General features: G+C 48.9%; 1 protein-coding gene across 2 annotated transcripts in view; it reads right to left on the bottom strand.

Moving 5' to 3' along the window:
* Window positions 1-227: 227 nt before the first annotated feature.
* Vangl1 (VANGL planar cell polarity protein 1) overlaps window positions 228-22,983 on the bottom strand; it is a 52,019-nt gene continuing 29,263 nt past the window's right edge. Inside the window, exons 5-9 of one of the 2 annotated variants that reach the window (XM_057793784.1) lie at window positions 13,147-13,280; window positions 12,131-12,169; window positions 11,712-11,844; window positions 10,298-10,532; window positions 228-4,953 (exon numbers count right to left, since the gene is read on the bottom strand). In XM_057793784.1, coding sequence (XP_057649767.1) covers window positions 4,693-4,953; window positions 10,298-10,532; window positions 11,712-11,844; window positions 12,131-12,169; window positions 13,147-13,280 — 802 coding nt within the window. In that variant the 3' untranslated portion in view covers window positions 228-4,692. The remainder of the gene's footprint in view (window positions 4,954-10,297; window positions 10,533-11,711; window positions 11,845-12,130; window positions 12,170-13,146; window positions 13,281-22,983) is intronic. The other variant, XM_057793785.1, reaches the window with a different exon arrangement.

Genomic DNA, 22,983 nt, shown 5'->3' on the forward strand with positions numbered 1-22,983 from the left:
TGCATACTCCACTCATTTTCATATGAAAGATGTCAGAAGGAAACCCATCGCTCTACACACACTAACTGAAAAAAACAAAAAACAGAAACCTGTGTCCCAGATCAGATTTTTCTGAGCATCTGATTAAAACTCAGTAGGTGCTTTCAGAGGGGTCGAACTGGGGTCAGCTCACGACTCTGGTGAGTACCAATCAAGAACTGCACTCCGGGTTTAGAAACAAGGCATGTTTTATTTATAATGGGATATGACAAGGTTACATAGTAGTAAATTCACAGTAGTGATTTATCTTTTGTGATGTAACAAGATCCATAAAGAGCAAACACTACCTAGAAATACTTTAGGCCATTTTATAACCATTGAGGTCTCCACTACAGGACTCTTTAAATTATCATCCAGACATTCCTGTCAATTTCCATAACTAATCATCGGTTGTTTCTTTTAAAAGTTACATAGTAAACGCACAGAGGCTTCCAGGGAAGTAAACCTTGCAGTAATCCCCATAGTGCTTGCCCTTTCTTTCTTGCTTGCTGTGTGCAGGTTACAGAGGTTCTAATACAAGAACAGATTTAACGGGCAGGCTTGCAGGCTGACAATGGGCTCCCACAGACATCTCCTCAGTGAGGGGACAGTATAAGGGATAAAGGAGAACACAGACAAGGAGCCACCTTAGAGTGACCCTCCAAAAGCTGGGGGCTCGGAGGAACTCTCTGAAGAGATGTAGACCCCACAGGCTGCCATACACACATGTACACATGAGACATACACTGATTTGGCCACATGAATGTCACGATTGCCAATAGGCAAACATGTCTACCTGGCAACACATGCTCAGAGAAATACAGGCGGAAACCAACCCTCCCCTTTCTTGGTTTGCACCCACACGTAGGGAGTCTAACACAGCAGGGCCAGGGTTGACAAGTGTAAACCAGGGACTTCGCCTCGTTGTTTCCCTGGGTCAGTGGTTGGCAATGAGGAGTGGGAAGGCAATGTCTGGAGTTCAATACATTGATAGATGCTTACAGAGCTCTGCACTGGCTAGTTTTATGTCAACTGGACACCGCCTCGTTGTTTCCCTGGGTCAGTGGTTGGCAATGAGGAGTGGGAAGGCAATGTCTGGAGTTCAATACATTGATAGATGCTTACAGAGCTCTGCACTGGCTAGTTTTATGTCAACTGGACACAAACTAGTTATCAGAGAGGAAGGAGCCTCAATTGAGACACACCTCCACAAGATCTGTCTGAAGGCATTTTCTTAGAAGGTGATCCATGGAGGAGGTCCCAGCCCATTGTGGGTGGTGCCACCCCTGGGTTGGTGGGCCTGGGCTCCATAAGAAAGCAGGCTGAGCAAGCCATGAGGAACAAGCCAGTAAGCAGCACCCCTCCACGGCCTCTGCATCAGCTCCTGCCTCCAGGTTCCTGCCATGCTTGAGTTCCAGTCCTGATTTCCTTTGATGATGAACAGTGATGTGGAATCATTAGCACAATAAACCCTTTCCTCCCCAAGTGCTTTTGGTCATAGTGTTTCAGCACTGCAATAGCAACCCTAAGACAGGCTGTTACATTTAAGACATGCGCCCAAGAAGACGGTATAGAAAGGAGACTGACTACCACCACTCAAGGAGTGGCAAGAGTGAGCACCGTAAGACTTTGTAAGACTCACCAGAATGGCCAGGCCCCCCATGCTCCTAACAATGAATTGCGGTGAGACAAACACACATGAGCAGGCCACTGACTTCACCCTCTCTGCAGTAAAGAACCTGTCTTCTTGCAGATCTCAAAAGGGAGATCAGAGGAAGAAAGGGAAGCAGCTACTGTCAGGAGATCAGGGGCGTGATGGCTAAGCATTTCCTCTGGGGCTTACTTTGTGAACTTTAGCCAAAAGATCTTGACTCTGTGGCTAACCTAAGGATGAATGAGCCTTATTACTTTAAATCCTATTCAAATTTCCATGGTGCAGACTTTTTGAATAGTCAATTCATAAACTATTAAAGACTGTTCCCCCCTTTTTTTATAGCACACACTTTTGAACAAAAGTTGTCTACTTTTGTAGACAACTGAAAATCACCGGGGGGGGGGGGACAGCCATAGGGAACCTACTCTTGGCATTGAATTCTTTCACACTTAATGTTAGAATTTTAATAACTTAGGTTGGAAGTTATAGGGGAAAAATCTATAAACATTTGGGTTAATGGAATCCTGTGTACTCTAACAGGATCATGCATCCTACTAGCTTTAGGGCACAATTTACGTCCTTTAAAAAGAATAGGCTGTGGGGCTCCAAGAAATGAAATAAAAATTTATTGTCTTTAATCGTATGATGTAGCTTTCTGCATCTTTCCACTGTTTTTTTCCAAACTATCATTCACATGGTCCCACTTCGCTAGTAACTCAAGCTGTTGAGATGCGAGAGCTACAAGGGCCTAATTTGCCTTTGATTTTTGTTTCTCCTTTGGGAAGAAATCGATGCAAACTTTGTGTTTTGCAAAAAAAAAAAAAGAAAATCGATATTCAATTTACAACCAAAACAATAATTTCAGGAAGTCTGAAATTCTACTATGTAAAGAGTCATAGAGGGAGAGGGGGGCAGGAGAGAAAATAAATTAATTCCTTAATTTAAACCTTTCTTACCCTGCTGCAAATGCACATACCAGTACAGGGCTCCAACTTAACCCCTTCGAGAGCCAGGATCTAAGACAGCGTAGGGAGCACAGTATTTTAAGCGCTGATGCGCAGTGTTACATCTAACCCCACATTCTGTACATTTATGGCACTTAGAGCCACATGGTATTCGTGGCCAAGCAGCTAGCCTGTGACATTACCCTCCACACACAGCCAGTCTCTCCCAGACTGCCCACCCCTTACCTTACCTCCTAAAATATTCCTGAGAAAGACATCACAAGGAACTTCCAGTCAGAAGGGACCTAACGGGAAAAACTAAGACCAAAGCACCGTGGTTCCACTCTGTGTGTCCTAAACAGAGTCATGCTACTAACACAGGGTCTCCTGGCTCTGTGCCTTGCCCATGCGATTCCCCTTCCTTCCCCAACACACCTTCCTGAGCTAAAAGTTGTCGAGTGAAGAATGTTCGCTTTCCCAAGTATAAATATTACAAATATCCCAAGCCAATTTTGATTTTTTTAAAAAATGACAGATAAAATAGTGTGATTTACCAAGTGCATAAACAGGAAGGGACACATGCAGGGACAAGGGGGCACGGTGACAGCGTTCTCCTTTCCTGAAACCAGATCCCTGAAGCCAGGAAAGGAAAGAGTGAATACTTGGGGGATCATTGCTTCAGATACAGGAAGGTAAACAGAGACCAAGACACCCCGCTTTAAGGTTTCAGGACATGGCTCTGTTGGCACACCCTGGCACAGGGTTCTATGTCTACTTATGTCTACAAATGGTCCTCTGAAACCTGTTACAAAACTAGCTGACAAAAGAGGCCTCCTGGACTGCAATGCTGACCGCCCCCCCACACACACTCTCCCTTTTCCAAGCACCCCCTTTCCCTTTCTCTTCCTGACCAGTAATTAGCGGCAGAGTACCCCTTTTCCTTGCAGTACATTGCACAGTGATGGTGGTCACAAACCACAGCGACGAGACAGCAACAGTTGCCAGCGTGTGGGCATTGTTTGGTCTCCTGTGATAGGGCAACTTGGCACATAAACTTTGTGAGTACCCGTCTCCCTGGGAAATTAAATGGCTCCAAGGGGCACCTGCCAACTGGGAGTCACAGTGTTGGTCTCTCCTGGTTTGTGAGAAGCAGGGCTAAGGAAGCAGGGGCCCCTGTTGCAGCCTAAGGGGGGCTCTGCAGCCAAATGGCTCCCCGGGGTCACACCTTACTTCTGAAAAGGACTCTGCAGGAGAGGCTGAGGCTGTGCAAAGAACTTGTGGACACCCTGGGAAAGCTCTGTGGGGGGTGTAGGGGGGGGACAGAGCTAGCCTCGCCAGGGCCGCCCACCAGGTGGGGCTGTGGTCTGGGGTGCTCAACAAGGGCTACAGTGGGGTTTAGGTGGTCAATCCCAGGGCTAGGGAAAGGCTACCTGCCTCAGGCCAATTAGAGGAGCAGGGCCAGATACAGGGCAGGTAGTTCTCTCCATCGGGAAAAGAGAAAGCAAATCACTGAACAGCTGCAACCCGGCAGCACACAGTTTCTGTTGGGCTCTTTCTCTGCGGAACTTAAGGCAACAAAGAACAGATGCTGGTGGGTGGGTAACTTCCTGGACTGCCCAGGAGGGTGTAGTGATATGGATAATTACAGGTGCAAACACACGTGTGCATGTGTAGTTTCCTGAAGCAGGACAAAGGGAGTTCCCTAGAACCTACGAAGGGTCGACCAGAAGTACAGGGGAACATGGTAGTGGGGGCGACAGGCAGGGACCAGTAAGGCGAGGCTCCCAAGGACACAGCAGCCCCACTTTGGTTTACAGCTGTCACAGGAACTCCAGGGAACAGCTTCTCCAGAAGTCCCATCTATTAAAGTCAGATGCCACCAGTCGCTTGTCGGGGTAGACATCTGCTTCCTTCCAAATAAAGTGCAGATGGTCGAAGGGTACTGGTCTATCATCTGCCAGTTTCAGTCAGCATTGAAGAATTAAAAAAAAAAATCTTTATAAAAGGACCCCCCAGGACATATATATCTCTATATATTCTTCTTTTGTTTTTCATAAAGCCACAAATATAGACCTTTCAAACCGACGTCTCGGACTGTAAGCGAAGAACAAACTTGTGAGATTTGGGGTCTATGAACTCTTCAGAGAGTACGATGAACGGAATTTTCTTCACATTGACTACGAGGCTGAAGTCCAAACATTTAAGGACGAAAACAATTCCATCCCGTAACCCGTTCGTCACGGCTTCGTCACTAATAAGTCTCCACTGTGTCGAGAGCCAGCGATCCTTGTCATACTGCAAGGTGGGACCCGCGCTGAGGTATCGTTCAAGGAAAGCCTGAAAGCCAGAGAAGAGTATTAGGAACTCACAAGGGCGGCTGTACCATGCAGCCAGGGGTCATCTAGTTTATTCCTCGGAAATGTTACTCCTTACACAGAGACCCTAGACCAGAGTTTGACTCCTTAGGCTAAAGCCCCATGAGACTTTCTCTGGGGAAGGAAAACTTCTTGGGCTTCCCCATTGGTTTTGCTTGCTTATTTGCTTTTGTTTTGTGTTTTGTTGGTTTGTTCTGGAATTTGCAACTGAAGGATGAGGCGAGAGAAGTAGAGTAGCTACTAGCATTGGTCAGAAGGCATTTCTAAGGTGACAAGGCACCTGTAGACACAGGCACCACTGTACACGCTCTTCCACCTCCCCCGCTAAAGCAAAAGATCCTCGAGGGCAGGTCAAGTACCTGGTACAGAGGGAAAGTCAGTGACTCCAAGACAGACAGACAAGAACAACCACATAAACAAAACTGCATGCTCTTATCACCTGCTGGCTGTGCCTTTGCTCAGTCATTCACCCTCTGTCTGGGTGGAGGTGACACTATCTCACTCCCTGGGCTACCACGAGGTGGGAAGGTTCGGTTCCCGCTGGAGCTCAGCTGGCACACGGTGACTGGCGGTTAGGACTGAACCCGCGAGGCCAGTTCTAGGGACAGGCAGACGACCAACGTCCCCTCCCCTCTTCTAAGCTCTTGCTCCAGGGACACCAAGCTAACCGAAGTTCTCCGCTTCTACTAAATCCTCCCATGTGCCGTTCCTCCTTAAACTATTTCCTTGACCCTTTCAGATGATCGACACGCTCTTCCGTAAAGCTCTTGAAATGACTGGGATGATCCCGTGCCATAGCTTACTTTCTGAACTATGAACAACTTGCTGTCTCCTCCCTAGGCGGCTTCATGCTCATAGAGGGCAAGACCTACATCAACACTGTCCTCTTCTTTTTAAAGTGTGACTTTCTGGTCCGTCTGGCACAGCATTAAATACACAAGTCAGTTTAGTTGAGAGAAAGAATGAGCCAGTAATATAAATTGAAAAATACTGGCATGTATCCATCTGGTCCTAGGCCGAGGTCAAGACGTTTTCAGTTTTCAAGCAATCCTCTTTCGTAACTCCTCTACCCCACTGCGCACTGCCAGCAGCCGTAGCCATGGTGATAGGTACACAAGGAGGTGTGGCTGTGTTCCAGTGAAATCGGAGTCACAGAAACAGCCAACCCCCGGGCTTTGACTCAACTCAATTCAAATGTGCATCAACAGACAAGCGGCTAGGCAAATCTGCGGACCTGGCGGAATCAGACCCAGCTCTTCACAGGGAGCAAGTCGGAGCTGTGCGAGCCAGGCTAGAGGGTATGGAAAAGAAGGTCCAAGAAGCCTTGAGTGGAGAAAGCGGGTTTCCAAAGTACGAACACGGATCAAAGCATTTCCACCCTAAACACTAGAACACATGCCAGCTCTCATCAGTGAGAAGTGTGGGAGTGGAGGAGACAGGGCTTTTTTTCCTCAAAAAAAATTTTTTTTTAATTTTAGTTTTTGGGTTACTGATTACTTTATTTAGTGTGTGTGTGTGCATGCATGTGTGTGTGTGTGTGTGCACGTGCACCCTCATGCTCATGCATGCCTTGGCATGTGTGTGACCTGAAAATAACCTTCAGGAGTCCTGTCTCTCCTTCCAGCATGTAGGTGCTGGGGCTTGAACTCAGGCTTGGTGACAAGCGCCTTTATCCACAGAACCATCTCACCAGCTCTAGTGGCTTTTGTTGTTTGTCTGTTTGTTTGTTTTTTGTTTCCATGAAGGGTCCTTCTAGGTAGCCCAGGTTGGACTAGAACTTACATAGCCCAGGGTAGCTATGAACTCATGATCTTTTTGCCTCAGCCTCCCAAGGACTGTGATTACAACCTTCTACACGCGATTTTTCTTACTCTATGATATATATTCAAGAAGGCATAAGTTTTCAAAAGAAATGGGAAGACATCAGACTTTTAGCAACCCTGAAGAAAGGAGGACAGCTGTCTCTCGTCCTTGCCAGAGACCACTCCTCTGCACAGAGACACGCAGTTTTCTATTTATACCCTGTGTTCATGCTCTGTTGGATTTGGAGTTTTGTAACTAAATACTCAAACATCTTTTTCCCCACATTCCAATAGATGATATACCACATAGCATGTTAGACACATTTGTAAATGATTTCCAGTTTGGAGTCACATAGAATATTCTGGATGGGAGCAATCCACCTTCAATGTATGGTTGTGCATACAGATAGTAATTGAAAAGCTGATTTCAAGAAAGCCCCCCATATACTAAAATCTGATGTTCAAGCCCCTAATATAAAATGGCACAGCAAGTAACCTGCAGACATCTGTATACTTTCGAGTCCATCATCTCTAGGGACCTTACAAGATCTACTACAACATGAAGCTAGCTGGTGGCTACACTGTGTTGTTCAGGGGACAGTGATGGGGAAGTTATGTACACACTCAATGTATCAGGAAAGCATGCATACGTGCTCAGTGTGACGGGAGCGTGTGCACCTGCTCAGTGTGACAGGAGAGTGTGTACCTGCTCAGTGTGGTGGGAGCGTGTGTGCACGTGCTCAGTGTGACAGGAGCGTGTGTACCTGCTCAGTGTGACGGGAGTGTGAGTGCACATGCTCAGTGTGACAGGGGCGTGTGTACCTGCTCAGTGTGACAGGAGCATGTGTGCACATGCTCAGTGTGATGGGAGCGTGTGCACCTGCTCAGTGTGACAGGAGAGTGTGTACCTGCTCAGTGTGGTGGGAGCGTGTGTGCACGTGCTCAGTGTGACAGGAGAGTGTGTACCTGCTCAGTGTGACGGGAGCGTGAGTGCACATGCTCAGTGTGACGGGAGCGTGTGTACCTGCTCAATGTGACAGGAGCGTGTGTGCACATGCTCAGTGTGACGGGAGTGTGTGTACCTGCTCAGTGTGACAGGAGCGTGTGTGCACATGCTCAGTGTGACGGGAGCGTGTGTACCTGCTCAGTGTGACGGGAGTGTGTGTGTACCTGCTCAGTGTGACAGGAGAGTATGTGCACATGCTCAGTGTCACAGGAACGTGTGTACCTGCTCAATATGACAGGAGCATGTGTGCACATGCTCAGTGTGACGGGAGTGTGTGTGCATGCGCTCAGTGTGACAGAAGCGTGTGTGCACGTGCTCAGTGTGACAGGAGCGTGTGTGCACGTGCTCAGTGTGACAGGAGCGTGTGTGCACGTGCTCAGTGTGACGGGACCGTGTGTGCACGTGCTCAGTGTGACGGGACCGTGTGTGCACGTGCTCAGTGTGACGGGAGCGTATGTGCATGTGCTCAGTGTGACAGGAGAGTGTGTGCACGTGCTCAGTGTGACAGGAGAGTGTGTGCACGTGCTCAGTGTGACAGGAGAGTGTGTGCGCATGCTCAGAGTGACAAGCGTTTGTGCGCATGCTCAGTGTGACAGGAGAGTGTGTGCGCATGCTCAAAGTGACAAGAGCGTTTGTGCACATGCTCAGTGTAACAGGAGTGTGTGTGCACATGCTGAGAGTGACAAGAGAGTGTGTGTATGTGCTTAGTGCAGGGATGCATGTTTCCATTCATGACCGGCTGACACCACGGGTGAGGAGCCCACAGATACAGGAAACTGACTATGGACCTGACTGTGTTGGAGCGGTTTCCTGGGTGAGAGACTACTGAGTGAAAGAAATGGAAAGCGCTACAGTTTCTCTCTGGAGATTTCTGCACGGCTTTTCCAAGTCTGTAGCACTGACACCTGTGGGACATGTAAGAGTAACATGTCCTTAGGACAAGGCCTATTAATTATTACCTATGTACCAATGCCAACGCCATTCATGGTTCCGTATGATTCACATGCTATGTAGCCTTATTTATCATCATTTCCTACACAGTGACCTTGTCGAGCAGATATCCCTATTTTATATGGGGGGGGGTGGGAGTACAGACAAAACTTATGCACAGCTACAAACCAACTGAGTGGTTGGGGCGAGGACCTGAACTCACCACACACCCGCTGCACCCACCCTTTGTCTTTTGGCCACAGTTCTCTACTAAATCACATTTCACTGTAATATCCATCCCTAAAAGTGTTTTAATGCCTTTATCCAAAAGTGCAGTGGCATTTCATTTGTATTTTAATAAAGTTTGCCAGAAGATTAGAAAAGTAAGTCAGCCATACTGGTCAGTCTTACAGACCAGGCAGCAATGGCACACACCTTTAATCCCAGTAGCCACATTAGCCTGCCATAGAACCCAGGCAGTAGTGGTGCACGCCCTTAATCCTAGAGCTAGAGAGGATTATAAGACAGGAGGAGTCAGCTCTCAGTTTCATTCTGAGGTTTCCTGGAGGCAGGATCACCATTTTCGGACTGAGGTCAAGGTAAGAGTCAGTGAGTGGCTGCGATGCTTCTCTGGTCTTCAAGTTAAACCCCAATATCTCTAAGATTTTATTAATTGTGTTTCAAAAAAAAAAACTGTTCAGTAAAACAAATTCTACAACATCCAAATTGGTGGCACCCTACCAAAAATCGATAGTTACTAAGTTAGGCTTTATGAAACGACAGGTATGGTGTTAAGCATATGACAGGAATTAACATGAAGTGTTAGGAACACCCTCAGTTTATAAGTTAGGGAACGGAGGCATAGCACTAGAAGCTATTTGCATGAGGCAATACAGCCAGACAGTTGGTGGAAGACCCAGGTTACAATGGGTCGGTTTAGCTCTAGGGTCCACCCTAGTCACTACACTGTACTGATAAAAAAAGAAATATTGTTTTCTCTGTCATAGAATCGAGAGACCTTCAAAACGTACATTTAAACAAAACAACTGTACTGGGCTGTGAGGCAGCTCAGTGGGCAAAGTGTCTGCTGTGCAAACATGAGGACCTGGGTTCAGATCCTCAGCACTGCCACAAAAGGCCAGCCATGGCAGTTTATGCTTGTAACCCACTACTGGGGAGGCAGAGAGGAGGGGCCAAAGGGCTCACTGATCAGCCGGTCCAGCAGGATCACTGAGTTCTATGTTCAATGAGAGACCCTGTGTCAAAGACGAAGTGGAAGGGCTGGAGAGATGGCGCAGCAGTTAAAGAGATCTTGCTGCTCTTCCAGAAGACCCCAGTTTGGTTCCCAGCACCATCAGGAGACTCAGTCACCTGCAACTCTAGCTACAGGAGGTCTAACTTTGTCTTCTGGCTTTTTTTTTTTTTTCTGTGGCATCCAAACACATGCGAGAGATGCTCACACAGAAACACGCAAGTGCATATAAACAAACAAAGCAAAGCAATGTGGTGGCAACAGAGGAGACACAGGACGTCAGGTGACTGCCCACCCACCAAGCCTGGCAGCGCACCTTGGGGGTCATGCTGTTGGTGATGCAGAAGGCCAGATGCTGCAGGATGCTCTCCATACTGTGGTAGTGCTGCTGCCGCGTGGTACGCAGGTACTTCTGCAGCGCCCTGGCCATGGAGGGGAAGATGGCCTGAGCTGCCTCCCTGGGGTCCATCACCTCTCCAGGAGACTTCTGCTGCTCCTCAGCCTGGAGACGCTGGATGTGGATGAAGGCTTCCTCTACTGCCACTACCAATCTGGGAGGAGATGAGGCGCAGTCGTCAAGGCCGAGCCCACTGCAGGGTTTGGGGACAGTCCCCTAAGACCCAAAGGGCCTCTTGTGCCTACCACCAACTTCTCCAAGATTCTGTCACACTGCTCATCCCTAGCTGTCCTCCAGGGGATGGGAAGACACCAGGAGAAAGAAAACTAACAGGAGAAATAAGGTTGGAGGGGCTGGGGTTGGGGTAGGGGTGAAGGTGGAGATTATTCTGCCAATAATGAGCTCAGAAAATGCACTTTAACCTGTGCTTTAATTTTTCCAATAAAAGGTGAGATAGAAAGGCTTCTGCTCAAACTCCATCTGGGAAGAGGAAATGGGTTTACAGGAGCAGCTGATGAAGAACCAGAGCTGGGGAGCGTCTGTTGGTGGCGTGTTTGCCCAGTACCACAAGACCTAGGAGAGATCCCCAGCACCTCATGTGGTTAAGCATTCCTGAAAGCCAGCACTGAGGGGGGGACATGGTGAGAAGTCAGACTGACAAGATGGCTCAGGGTAAAGGCCTTTGCTGAACTCATGGTGGAAGGAAAGAACCAATCCCCAAAGTTGTCCTGATCTCCACATGTGTACTGTGGCATACATGAACAAGTACATGGACACACGGGTACACACACACACACACACACACACACACACAAATAGATAAATGCTTTAAAAAAGGTTTTAAAAAATAAGTTCAATGTTATCCTCAGATACACAGAGAATTCAAAGCCTGAGCTACAAAAACAGAAAAGAAACCAGAGCTTGGGCCCCCTTGCTCCACCCTCCCTCCCACCCCAGCAGCTCAGGAAAAGGAAGAATGGGGCAGCAGGCATAAGGGAAGTCACCTCTGTCACCTTCAATTAACAGGGGAAACAGTGTGGGTGGGGCAGGCATCCTCCAAGGGCAGTGGCAGAAAAGCCCCTGGGAATCTGCGCTAGCTGCAAATTCCAAGCCCCATCCTGGACCCTCAGACTGTGCAGGAGGCTATGAACCTGTGATGGGCATTAGAGGTATATCTGGCTGGTGGTGATTACCCCTACACAAAATCTGAGAAACACGAGAGTACAGTGGACTGTCAGCAGGCACGCAGGTCATGTTTGCAAACATAAAATTAATCCTAGAGGTGAAAACAAACTATTCCACCAGAGGGGCCAGATGCGTGAGGGTCACAAACCTTGCTCTCCGCTTCTTCACCCGCCGCTCGTGTTCAGCCTCCTCATAATACAGCTCATTGTGGCTGGAGTCCCTGCGCCGGGCAGCTGCAGCAATCATGGCTCGGGACTGACCAGAGGCATTGTTGCTGGGCCCTGGGATGAAAGGAGAATGGCGGGATAGCTTTAACATCAAAGGCCAGGAAATGGAACAGAAAAACAGTACCAGGGTACTCTCCCACCCGCCCCCTATGGAGCGCACAGGGATGCTAAAAGTAACTTCCCCTGGACACCGTACTCCATAGTCACAGCAGCCGAGAAATCTAACCCCAGCCTGATGGGGAAATGGAAAAGGAACTCTGAAGAGGCTGCAGGAGGCTCAGCACTGAGAACGCTGGCCAAGAACAACACCCCCAGAGCGGCCGAAGATGACGTCACTTACCATCTGCGACACAAAGTTTCAGTTTGGCCATAAGGGCAGCTGGGACGTCACATGCAGCGGACAGTGAGAGAGAAAGAGCAGGACAGGAGAACAAGGACAGACAGAGAAAAAAGAGAGTCAAAGGGCACGCACAGTGACCACACACAGGAAAACACGCTAAGCCGGGGAGCGGCCTTTACAGTCCCCACCCCAGACACCAGCGACTAGCGGCCACAAAATGCCCCATCTGTGAATGTCACTGTGAGTGCTATAGGAGAGATGTGGCAGGACCTCAGTTTCTTCTGGGTGACCTGCTACTGAGGATTTGGTCTCACTAAATTTTTCCATGGGGTGAAGCTTACACTTTATAGAGAGAGAGAGCGCGAGAGAGATTGCCATCACCAAAGCTGCTATGTATGTAAATCAGCTGACTGGCTGACGATGTGATTCTCTTCTGGAGTCGGCCAAGCCCTGTTCTTATCCCAGGCGCCCAGCGAGAAATGACACGGAAGGAGGGAGTCCAGTTTCTCACACTTAAGCACTTGACACCCTGAATGAAGCTGGGCTCTGACTCCTCAAGTCTGGCTCCAGCTTCTCGCCACCATTCAACTCCTGCTCCTAGCCAGGACTGAGAAGCCCGAGGGGAGCTCTCAGGTGCCTGAACTACTGACATGTCTCAGCCTCATGCCTTTGGAGGAGCATTCTAGTCTTTGGGTGAGCTGCTCCAATTTGGAAAAGCAGCCCTTTCCCGAGGGCTTCCAATCGAAGATGCTCCCAGCAGGAGGCAGGAAACACAACTACAGTTTCCAATATCAAAATCCCCAAATGCATGAACTTGCCATGTATGCAGACCGTGAACTGACATTCCCCTGGAAAACATGTTTGCCTACAAGTAAAATAAAATAGAAACTGTTCTGAAGTGGGGAAGGCCCGCAAGGCAATGGCGGAGCACAGGAAGAGGCAAATGTAACACAAAGTTTAGGTGACGAAGGCGCCTAACTGTGGCCTTCGCAACACACGCACAGTTTCAAGCATACCATCTACATTGTAGACTTTCAGACCAGCCATGTGCTTCGCAGCTCGGAATTTGGATGCCGTTAGAAGGTTGGGGTTGTAGATGGTGAAGTCCTTGTAGTAATTCTCCAGAACCACCAAGGCTGCTCTCTGGATGCTATGAAGGGAGAGTAAAAATTAACACAGGGTTGTCACGGAATACCACCAGTCTGCAATGAGAAGTCCTTTGTGTCAGGTTGGTAACTGCAAAGCACGGAAGTCTGCTGCCTGCACTCCTCGCGCGGTCCACTGTTAAGTGGCTCCCTTCCCTCTCCTGGGCTCCGTCATTCCCCTTATCCCATCCAGCCAGTGGTGGAAGAGAAGAAAGTTACAACCTGAAACTGAAACCTAGGGTTAGCATATACAGAACTTTTCCTGCTTGTCCTTAGTTTACAAAGGAAAAAAGAAAGCTGAGGAGCCTCCCACCCACCCAAAGGTAGGAGGTGTGAAGGTGGTCACAGGGCTCGTGAACGAAAGAAAGGTCACGGTTTCTGAGGCCCTCACTAATGCTAGGTTGCACACAGATTACAGTGATGGCCTCCCTATGAAGCAGAGTCAGCTTGAAATGAGGCTTCAGTTAAGACCGTCTGGTCATAAGATCCTGGGAGCCCCTGCCCTTGCCATCTTGGTCATCCTGCGGATGATAGCTCCAAGCTGCCATTTTTGAGCCTGGAGATAACACCCATACCCAGGACTAAGGGTGCATGCTGGGAACTGTTTCAGAGAGATCACCCAGAAGTGATGCAGGAAGGGCCTACATCCGGCCCATCTCATCTGATACTCAAGATCACTCCAGGCAAGAAAACAAAGGTACAGAAACCCATAAGCCACACAATGGTATGGCATGCACTATAGTCTGACTAGAACCACGTGCAGACCAACAACCCAGAAGCTGGCTTTTCACTCTATGCTACGTGTTCTGACGCCTGCAGCATCTGAAGACATTCACCAACCCCAGCGTGCTAAACACCACGGCTCTGTTTTATCTTGCCCTCTTGCGTCTTCTTCCCAACACTCTAAGATGGCAGGCTTATAAGGATTATTTACAATAGCCAGAACCGCAGGACAGGGACAGTCTTGGATTCCTGGACGACCACGTGGCATCCCAGTGCTCTGACAGTGGCTCATAGACCTTCACTTCATTCTGACCGTGCAACCCTTAACCAACCAGCTGAAGCTCTTGTGTGCCCCCGCCACTCCCTTTGGAACTCTGCTTTAAGAGCTGAACCCAGGTCGCGGTGAGGCTCAGTTGGCAGAGTGTTGTCCTCTGGACTGCAATGGCCGAACAGGCACTAAGACAGTGTGGGATGCAAAAGTAACTTCCCCAAGGGGTGGCCCTTGGTTGGCAGGGATTCAGCGCAGATTTTCATGTATTTCTGAGCTCTGTTCAGTGTGGCTTCCATCTCTGCCCCACCCTCCTCTGTGACTTTCTCCATTGTGGGGCAAGGGTTCCTTCACCTGCACGGGACCCAAAGGTATGTCCTCCTCCATCACATGCGTGCTTCCTTGAACACTGCTGCTGCTCTTCTGCCTCTGCCCACACTAATTTCCTAGAACCTCTGGGCCTAAGGCAAGGTAAAGGCCCTAAGCACGAACATAAGTCTCAGTTATATACAGACACACCAGTTCAAACTAATCCATCCTGTGCTTCTACACCAGCAGAAGAGCATCTCTAGGTGCCTGGATTATAACAGAAAATTCTTCCATAATCCAAAGTTAAGAACTTGCATGGAGGGATTGAGAAATGGCTTAGCTATCAAGCACTGGCTGTTCTCGTAGAGGCCCCAGGCTCAGCCCTCAGCCCCCATATGGCAGTTTAAAGCACCTGTAACTGACATTTCAGGAGATCCAATACTCTTCTGGTGTCTGTGGGCTCCTGCTTACATGTGGGGCACATAAACTCTGAAGGTACATACATATTATCAATAAGTAAATAAAATAAATCCTTTTTTTAAAAAAAAAGTGAAGAATTTAAAGGCAGTGTCAGAAGTTCTCCCCAGGGCCATCTTCAAAGCTTCTTGTGGTGGCTGCTGGGTTTTGATTTTCATCCTGGCTACAAGCAGGGGCCCATGCGCTGAGGAAACGGTATTGTTGCTCAATGCCTTCGCCCCACAAATGCCATCTTTAGAAGTGGCTTTTGTCCTTGTCTCGCTCGAGCAGAGCACCTACCCTGTCACCTTCCAGCATGGCTAGAACAGGCTGAGACAAGGCCCCTGGCTGCCAATGTTGGGGCAAATCCCTAGGCAGCTGGTGTTCTGGGACAGAGACCTGCTTCCCACAGGGGCTCAGTCCTCCCAAGGCCAGAGGAGCTCATCTCCTAAGAATCACAGAAGAGAAGAGCAGGCATCCCGCTCCTTCCCCACCCCATCATCTCACAGAGGCACCAGGGTGACTCAGAGCCCGGCAAGGGCCTGGCCAGCTGCCCAGACTGACAGGCTAGTTCAGGAGCTGACTTACACTCACGCCAAGTTTCTAAACTCCTCCAAGAGCTGTGCACACTCTCGCCTACAGAGAACCATTTGTTTGGCATCTAACAATATGAGAGAGTGAGAATTCCCACAGAACTAAGACAATACATGACCAGTGTCCCCAACTTTAAAGGGGACCGTTTGGGTTAAACGCCAACGTGTTTCATCTTTTTACAGAGCAAACCATGGTGCGACAGGCCTGAAGTTTTGTCGAGACCTGGGATGGTGATTCTCTGTGTTCACGGCTTAGCTGTGCTTCATACGTAACCGCTGAAGACTTGGGTCCAATCATCGGCTAGAGGCCACCTGTCCCCATGCTCTGCTCCAGGCTATGGTAACAATCGAAATACTCAGAACTCGACGGCTGATGTCATTTTCTACATTCTCCCTTGTTGTTGGCTATCAAAGTCATTTCAGTGGCTTAGATGCTGGCTTAAGTCATAGCCCTGCAAGACCAGGACATACAGTGCAAGCATTCTTTCAGCCAGTGTCAGTGTTCAGATACCATTCTTGCCTCTGTTTCTCTGTATCCTCCAACTATGGTACCACACAGGGCCAGGGCAGGCCTGGCCTCTTTCAGGAAGTTGTTCACATTCTTTAGACCCCATGGCCTGTCCCTAGATTCAGAGTACTCCCAGTGCCACACAGACCGTTGTCATGCTACACGGAGTCAGGCAGTGCAATCTCTGGCTCTTTAACAACTCCTTGCAGAAGTCCCTCACAGGCAAGGGAGGCCTCCTTTATTTCTTCCACACAAAACACTTGTTGGCTCAACTTGTTCATTTATGAAACCTTAGAATTCCCATAGGTTTAAGACTGGCCAAGAAGTATTTCCTAAAACCATTCAAGGCAAAGGGGGAATGAGAGATGCATGAAATCAAATCCTTCAAGGTACCCTGATTCCTAGACAAGATCATCTCTGGGGAGTGAGAGGGGCAAGGGAAATCAGACTGATGAAGAGCTTGGCATCACGCTGTCAGCACCAGATTCAGAGACAAGAGGCCAAGCCATCTTTAAGCAGGAAATCTGGGACACAGGCTGTGGGCACAACCCTACCATATTCCCAGAACTGTAGGAATGAAAGCAATCTCCTTCTTCTCCCCAAAGTTCAATAATCAAACAAATCATAATTCATCTAGCCCAATATCCCAATCCATGAAACAATTCTATTGATAATACCCCAGACAACTCCTGTCTCTGGAGAGAAAAAAAGAGGGAGATCATGTCATCTTAAATTATTCATTTCATTCGTTTTTGTCTTGAGTAGGATGGGACTAAAAACCCAGAATACCTGGCTCTGCCATGGGACGTGGGCTCCAAAAGCTGGCTGATATGAAGTGTGTCACTGGAGGGTGAATGAAATGAATGGGGCAGGCTGGCGAAGTTAGAAATTCCAGCGAGAGACCCTGAGGTGCTGGCGAAGGCTGGCTTCAGGGAGAGCCGCCTTCAGAGCTTCAAGGCTGGCGGGCAAATGCTGAATTCAGACTTTCTCCAAGTTCACTCTGACTGACATTTAGGGCAGGAAAAATATTGGAGCTTGGGGATTTTGCCTTCTGCCTTTCCACATTGACTTGTCTGTTTAGTTTAGGCTTTGTAAGATTTAATAAGATAATATAATTTAAACGGTCTGGTCTGAGGCACATGCCTCATAAATTATACTGCCATGAGTTTCTCTATCCATGTGTGTGCTGGGGAGGCTGATCTGCCCCGTGTGCACCCATACCAATCTCTCCCACCCAGGAGGGCTGCCTTTAGAATGAGCCAACGTGGAGCCCTCTGAAAAGCTTTCCCTGGGGAGAGGAACCACAAGCACACAAGGTTCCAGCATCCTTTGACAACTCGCAGCCTCTTGACAGTACGGTCTACTTATTGGGAGGCAGCCATGACTCACAGGTGGAGAAAACACTGGCCTCCGAAGCAGAAAGTCGAGATTCCAGATCTGATCTTGTCTTTCTGTTACTTTCTAGACTGTTTCCTCTTGGTTTGTGATGAAGAGATAAAAACAGCTACCTTATGAAGCCGTTGAGATTAACTGAAATCATGCCTGTGAATGTGTTTATAAACCACAAAGCCTTATAAAAATAGCATCATATTATTGAAAATGGGTATAATCATCCTATAATAGGGAATAGGGTTGATTGGTTCATGCCACTCCTGGGCATAAAAGCATGGCTCAAAATCCATTTATGCTGAATGACTTGTTAAGCTTTGTGTCTTCAATGTTCCCTTCAAAGACTATATCCTCAGGGTTCAGTTGCCAGCTTGGGGAACTGTGAGGACAAAACCCTTGAGGTAGAAAATTACAGAAGGTCACTAGGAGTGTGCTCTTGAAAGGGACACTGGGATTGCTGTTTGGCCCTGTCTCTCTTTTTGCTTCCTGGCTGCCATGGGTTGAGCAGCTGGCTGGACTATATGCTCCCACCCCAAAGCTCTGCCTGGGCCAAGTGAGCAAAGACAAAACAAACAAACAAATGAAAACTGAAATTGTGAGCTGAGCCCAAATAAGTCATTCCTCCTAAAAAACTAACCATTTCAGGTATTTTGCCTCAACAACAGAAAACTGACCAACATATTCCTAGAATTCTAGAAATGGAAGTAACCTCACTGCTCTGCCAGAGATTCAAGAATTAAAGAAATCAGAATTCATCTGGTTTAGTTTTGCTAATCTATGTAACAACTCCCTTGATAACACCCCAGACAAAACCAACCTCTGAAAAGAAGACCATTCTCCCACTGTGCTGAACTAATCTCTAACTTCTGCTATTGTCCTCATTGCTTTCCCTGGGGACATGTCCCTCTGACTGAGGAGAACATCTCATACTTGGAGGAACAACTGTGGCCATAAACCATCTCTTTTTAAACCATCCCCTAGGTTGCAGAAAGAGAAGGATTGAAGTCTAGAGAAGCATGCACTCACGCACATATATGAGGTCATACATACATACATACATGTATACCTCCACACGCAGTCCCTTATTTACTGTTCATTTGCTTTCCCCTGGCTTGACTGTGCCTTCTGCAACCAAACTAGTCCACATGACAAAAATGGCTAATGAAAACTGGCACCTAGGCTAACTTCCTCACATCCCCAACTCCTCTCTGACCAAGGGAAGACAGCGTGACACAGGTAAGGCCCTCTTAAGTCTTAGCCTTTTCCAATATTAACTGGACCTGTCTAGCTCAATGAAACAGCTTTCTCCACGAGGAGAAAATGTGAACATCTTCCTTATATGCAACTGCCCCCCATCAGCGCCTGACCACTGTTCCGATTACCTGGGTGTGTGTTGACTGAAGATGAGCATTAAACAGTTTTTTCATCATAGCAAAATCTGGAAAGATGGCCATTTAGGGCATGTGCTCATTCTTCGAGTCAACTACGCCGACGTCCAGAAATGACGTCTCCATCCCGGCCATTGCAAACCCTGAACACCTGTGATATTCCAGTCACTAAGCTCCAAGCCAAACTTTGTTTTGCATGCTTTTTTTTTAATTTATGAATTTCACATTGTGCACCTCAATCCTGCTCATTTCCCAGTCCTTTCATATCCACTTCCACCCTTGTAAGCATCCCATAAAAGAAAATAAGTTGTGGTGTGTCAGTGTGTCATACCGCATATCCTTTTGCCCAAATGGCTTTACTCGCAAATGTTCATTGCAATGGGTCATTGGCTTGGCTCAAGGCCTCTGGCTTTTGCTACACCGTCAATACTGGCCCCTCACCGAGACTCCTCTCGGCTATCTGCTGTTGCCCTGAGTCATGGAGATCCTGCAGCTTTGGTTCTGCAGGACCACTCCCTTCGGGTGCTCTAGCATGGGGTAGACGCTGGGGCAGGCCAACTCAAAGCCCTGAATCTGGGACTGAGTGGTAGCTGAGTTGGTCAGCCTGCCAACTCTCCTGAACTGCCCAGGAGAGGGACAGGATCAATTCTCCTGTTCCCACAACATTGTTGGCACCACTGTGCAGTGGCTGGTGAGAGGTGGGGCCAGCTCAGCATGGCACTGGTCATCAACATATACTCAGACTGAAGCTCAGACAGGAAATCTGTATGGTCTTTGTTGGTAACATTGGCCAGGTACCCTAGGTGCTATAGGGCCACAGACCCAGATATGGCCCTTGGCAGCGGCATGGCCCCAGATATCACCATGACCTCAGACAGCAGTGCAGGCCTCTCGCCACAGTCAAGTCTCCAGCTCTTCCTCTCTTCCCAGTGCACAAGCCTGCTTCTCTCTCATCTCTCTACCACATACTTGTTCATTGTAGTGGCGCCTGCCCTGGGCCAGTGTGGCTGTGAGCTGGGCCCGTGTCCTCTGACAAACCAGACTTTGGAAAGGACTTTCATTCTTCCAATAGGCAGTGGCAAGCACCCAAACAAAGAGTACACGTGAAAGGCTCGCGCAAGTGGCAGCAAACACATATGTAGAGGAAGGGGGTGGGGTTTTAGCTGAGGTCCACCCAGCAGGCAACACTAACTGCCCAAGCTAAGTCTTAACAGGTGAATGCTGGTCCCACTCTGAGGACACTGGACTCCAAAAACTCCAAGCGGAGGAAACAGTATGAGTAGAAAGATATGCAGTGGGAACCACAGGGTCAGTGTTCACCACTGGATGGCTCTGAGAAACCCAATGTAGTTTCTCAGACGGTTTCCTGAAATCTGCATCTGTCTGGACCCTCGGAGTGTGACCTGAACTGGAGATGGCATCTTTGCAGGTGTCACGGTCACTCAACCTGGTATGCCTGACAAGATCTAGGGACAGGGAGAGCCAGGACGGTCAGCATACTACACCAGATGCAGGAACAGCTGAGGAAGGGGTTCCCTTAAAGCCTTCAAAAGGATTGAGGCCCTGCCAAGATGGAGACCACAGGTGTCTGAGACACCAAAAGCTGTAGCCCCTTCTTCTTGCTGCCCCAAGAAGCTAGTAAGAAGATGAATCAGGAAAGAAGGGAAGCTAGTCAAGGGTAAGAGGGGAGTGAGCTCACTGGTAGCTGAAGTTCTGCACAAGCACGAAGGGAAACTGAGGCACTTGGACAATAAAGAGAGCGCCGAAACCAAGACTACCAATAGAAACGTCGACCGCGTCCCCTGTCACCTACCCTTTACGGTATGGCTGCTGCAGGGGCTACATTTTAGGGCTCACACTCAGGTCTTCTTACAACAACACAAAAAACACAGGATCTCAAGTTCAAGTTGACTCTGCTGTCAAAAACTCCCAGCCCGGGTAAGACATCTGTGGTTAATACTGACAGCAAGCTTGAAGGGACCTGAGCATCACTTTGGAGACAAAGCTGCGAGTAACGATCTAGGTTAGTTTAAGGGAGCTGGGAAGAGCCGCACACAAAGGAGCGGATGCAATACGACCAGCCACCTAAGGATCAAGCTGCCACGACTCCACAACTCTGGGCTGTATCCTGAACCCAAACAAAGCCTTTCTTCTGTGGGTTGCTTTTGTTAGGTATCTGACAGCAACAACCAGACAAGTAACCAACAGAACCGTTAGTGCCCCCCACCCCCTGCCCGCACCACCATTTAGCCAACGGCCAGTTCTCCCCAGCAAAGTATATATGAGAGCCGAATCAGTCTGCATGCATACAGCTCACTAGCCCAGAGCTCTAGCTAGACACAGCTGGGGCTCACTTGCAGCTATATTTGTGTGAATCCCGGAGAAGCAAATAGAATTAGCCCCCGAGTGCCGCTGTTGCCCTGGCCAGGCACAAATAGTGTTTACATTTCCAGACCCTCTGCCGTTTAATTAAGATGTCTGTATTTGCGAAGCTATCTTGAGATCAAGTCCCACCCAAATAACAGGCAGCACGCACCTTGAAACTCAAGAGACCAGAAGGGGCAAAAACTGGAACCGGCTTATGTTTATTATCCAGGAGATAGAGTGAGCTTTCTGGGACAAGGCATCTTGTGGTAATTTCTTGGACCCAGGCTGACTGCGATCTTTAACCACCAGGCAGGCACACTACCGATCCCGAAGGGGCAAGCAGATCAGTGGCCTCAGTTGGCTGGGGAGGCTGCAGGAAATCCCAGTCCGTCGCCGCCTGGATCCACAGGTGATCCAAGTCTGCTAGTGCAAGCAGGAGGAAGCTTTGAATCAATAATCACAGGCAGCAAAGTGTTGCTGGCCTCCACACTGACTACCAGAGTGGGGCGAGACTCACAGCTAATCCTTGTCCTTAGTGAAGGAAGGGCGAACCAATGAGAAGCCTGGGGTACCGAGACTAGACCGCCAAGACAGAACCAACAGAACTGAGTCACCACGGCATGGCCTCCAAAGTGCAGGGTAGGGGACACCTTGAGCACTTTCCCACGCGTTCACTGTCGCCATGTTAGTTTATAATGAAAGCGAAACTCTGAAAGATAGTCACTTTTGTACTGCGAGTGGAGCCACACACAGAGCATGCGCACACTGGGAGGGGCGCGTGAAAGAGACCTGCTTGTTTTGATCTCGGGAAAGAAACGACACAAAGCTGCCACGGGCGTGCACCGTCCCTGGTCATCATGCATGATCCTATGTAGGGCTCTGAGTGTGGGGGAGGGCACTGATAGACACTGGAGCCCTCTCACATCTGGTACCAAGGAGACCTGTTCCGATAGACGAAAGCCCTGTGGCCCTGCCACTAACTTCCCAGAGGGTTGTAGCTCTGCCTCAGGCTGTAGCATAGAACCCCACCATGCTCGGGTGGTGGCGGCAGTGCATGCCTTTAATCCCAGCACTCAGGAGGCAGAGGCAGGTGGATTTCTGTGAGTTTGAGGCCAGTCTGGTTTACCAGAACTAGTTCCGGGATAGGCACCAAAGCTACACAGAAAAACCCGTCTCAAAAAAACCAAAAGAACCCCATCACACTGTCACCTGTTTGTCAGTCCCGTCTGGGCCAGAGTCCCGATCTGGAAACTGGCTTTTCTTAATTTGATAATTACTGTGTGAATCATACAAAGATCAAACACCAGAGACCCCAGGATCAGAGACCAGGGCCTGCCTAGCGTGTCTGAAAGCAGCCATGACGGAGACTAAGGCCTGCAGACACAGCTGAGAGGCGCTGCTGGCCTTCCTGTCCGTATCCCACCTTCCTCGATCGGCCCCCCTAGCTTTAGGAAGGCTATGGGAGCACAGGTCGTAAGTCTGGGCTCCAACAGTTAACAGCTACCCAATGGAACCTGTGACTGCAAGACGGGGCCAAGCTATACCTGGAACAGAGCTGAGTGCCATCCAATGAGTCAGAGGGCAGAGGCGCCAGGCACCACTTCCCTTCTCGGCGGTGCCCCGACAAGCACAATCACACCTGTATTTATGGGTGAGAGCTGGAGTGTGGGACCAACCCACAGGAGCCCTTCAGGGAAAGGGGTGGTG

This window comes from Chionomys nivalis, chromosome 18 (assembly GCF_950005125.1).
Source record: "Chionomys nivalis chromosome 18, mChiNiv1.1, whole genome shotgun sequence".
NCBI classification, from domain to species: Eukaryota; Metazoa; Chordata; class Mammalia; order Rodentia; family Cricetidae; genus Chionomys; species Chionomys nivalis.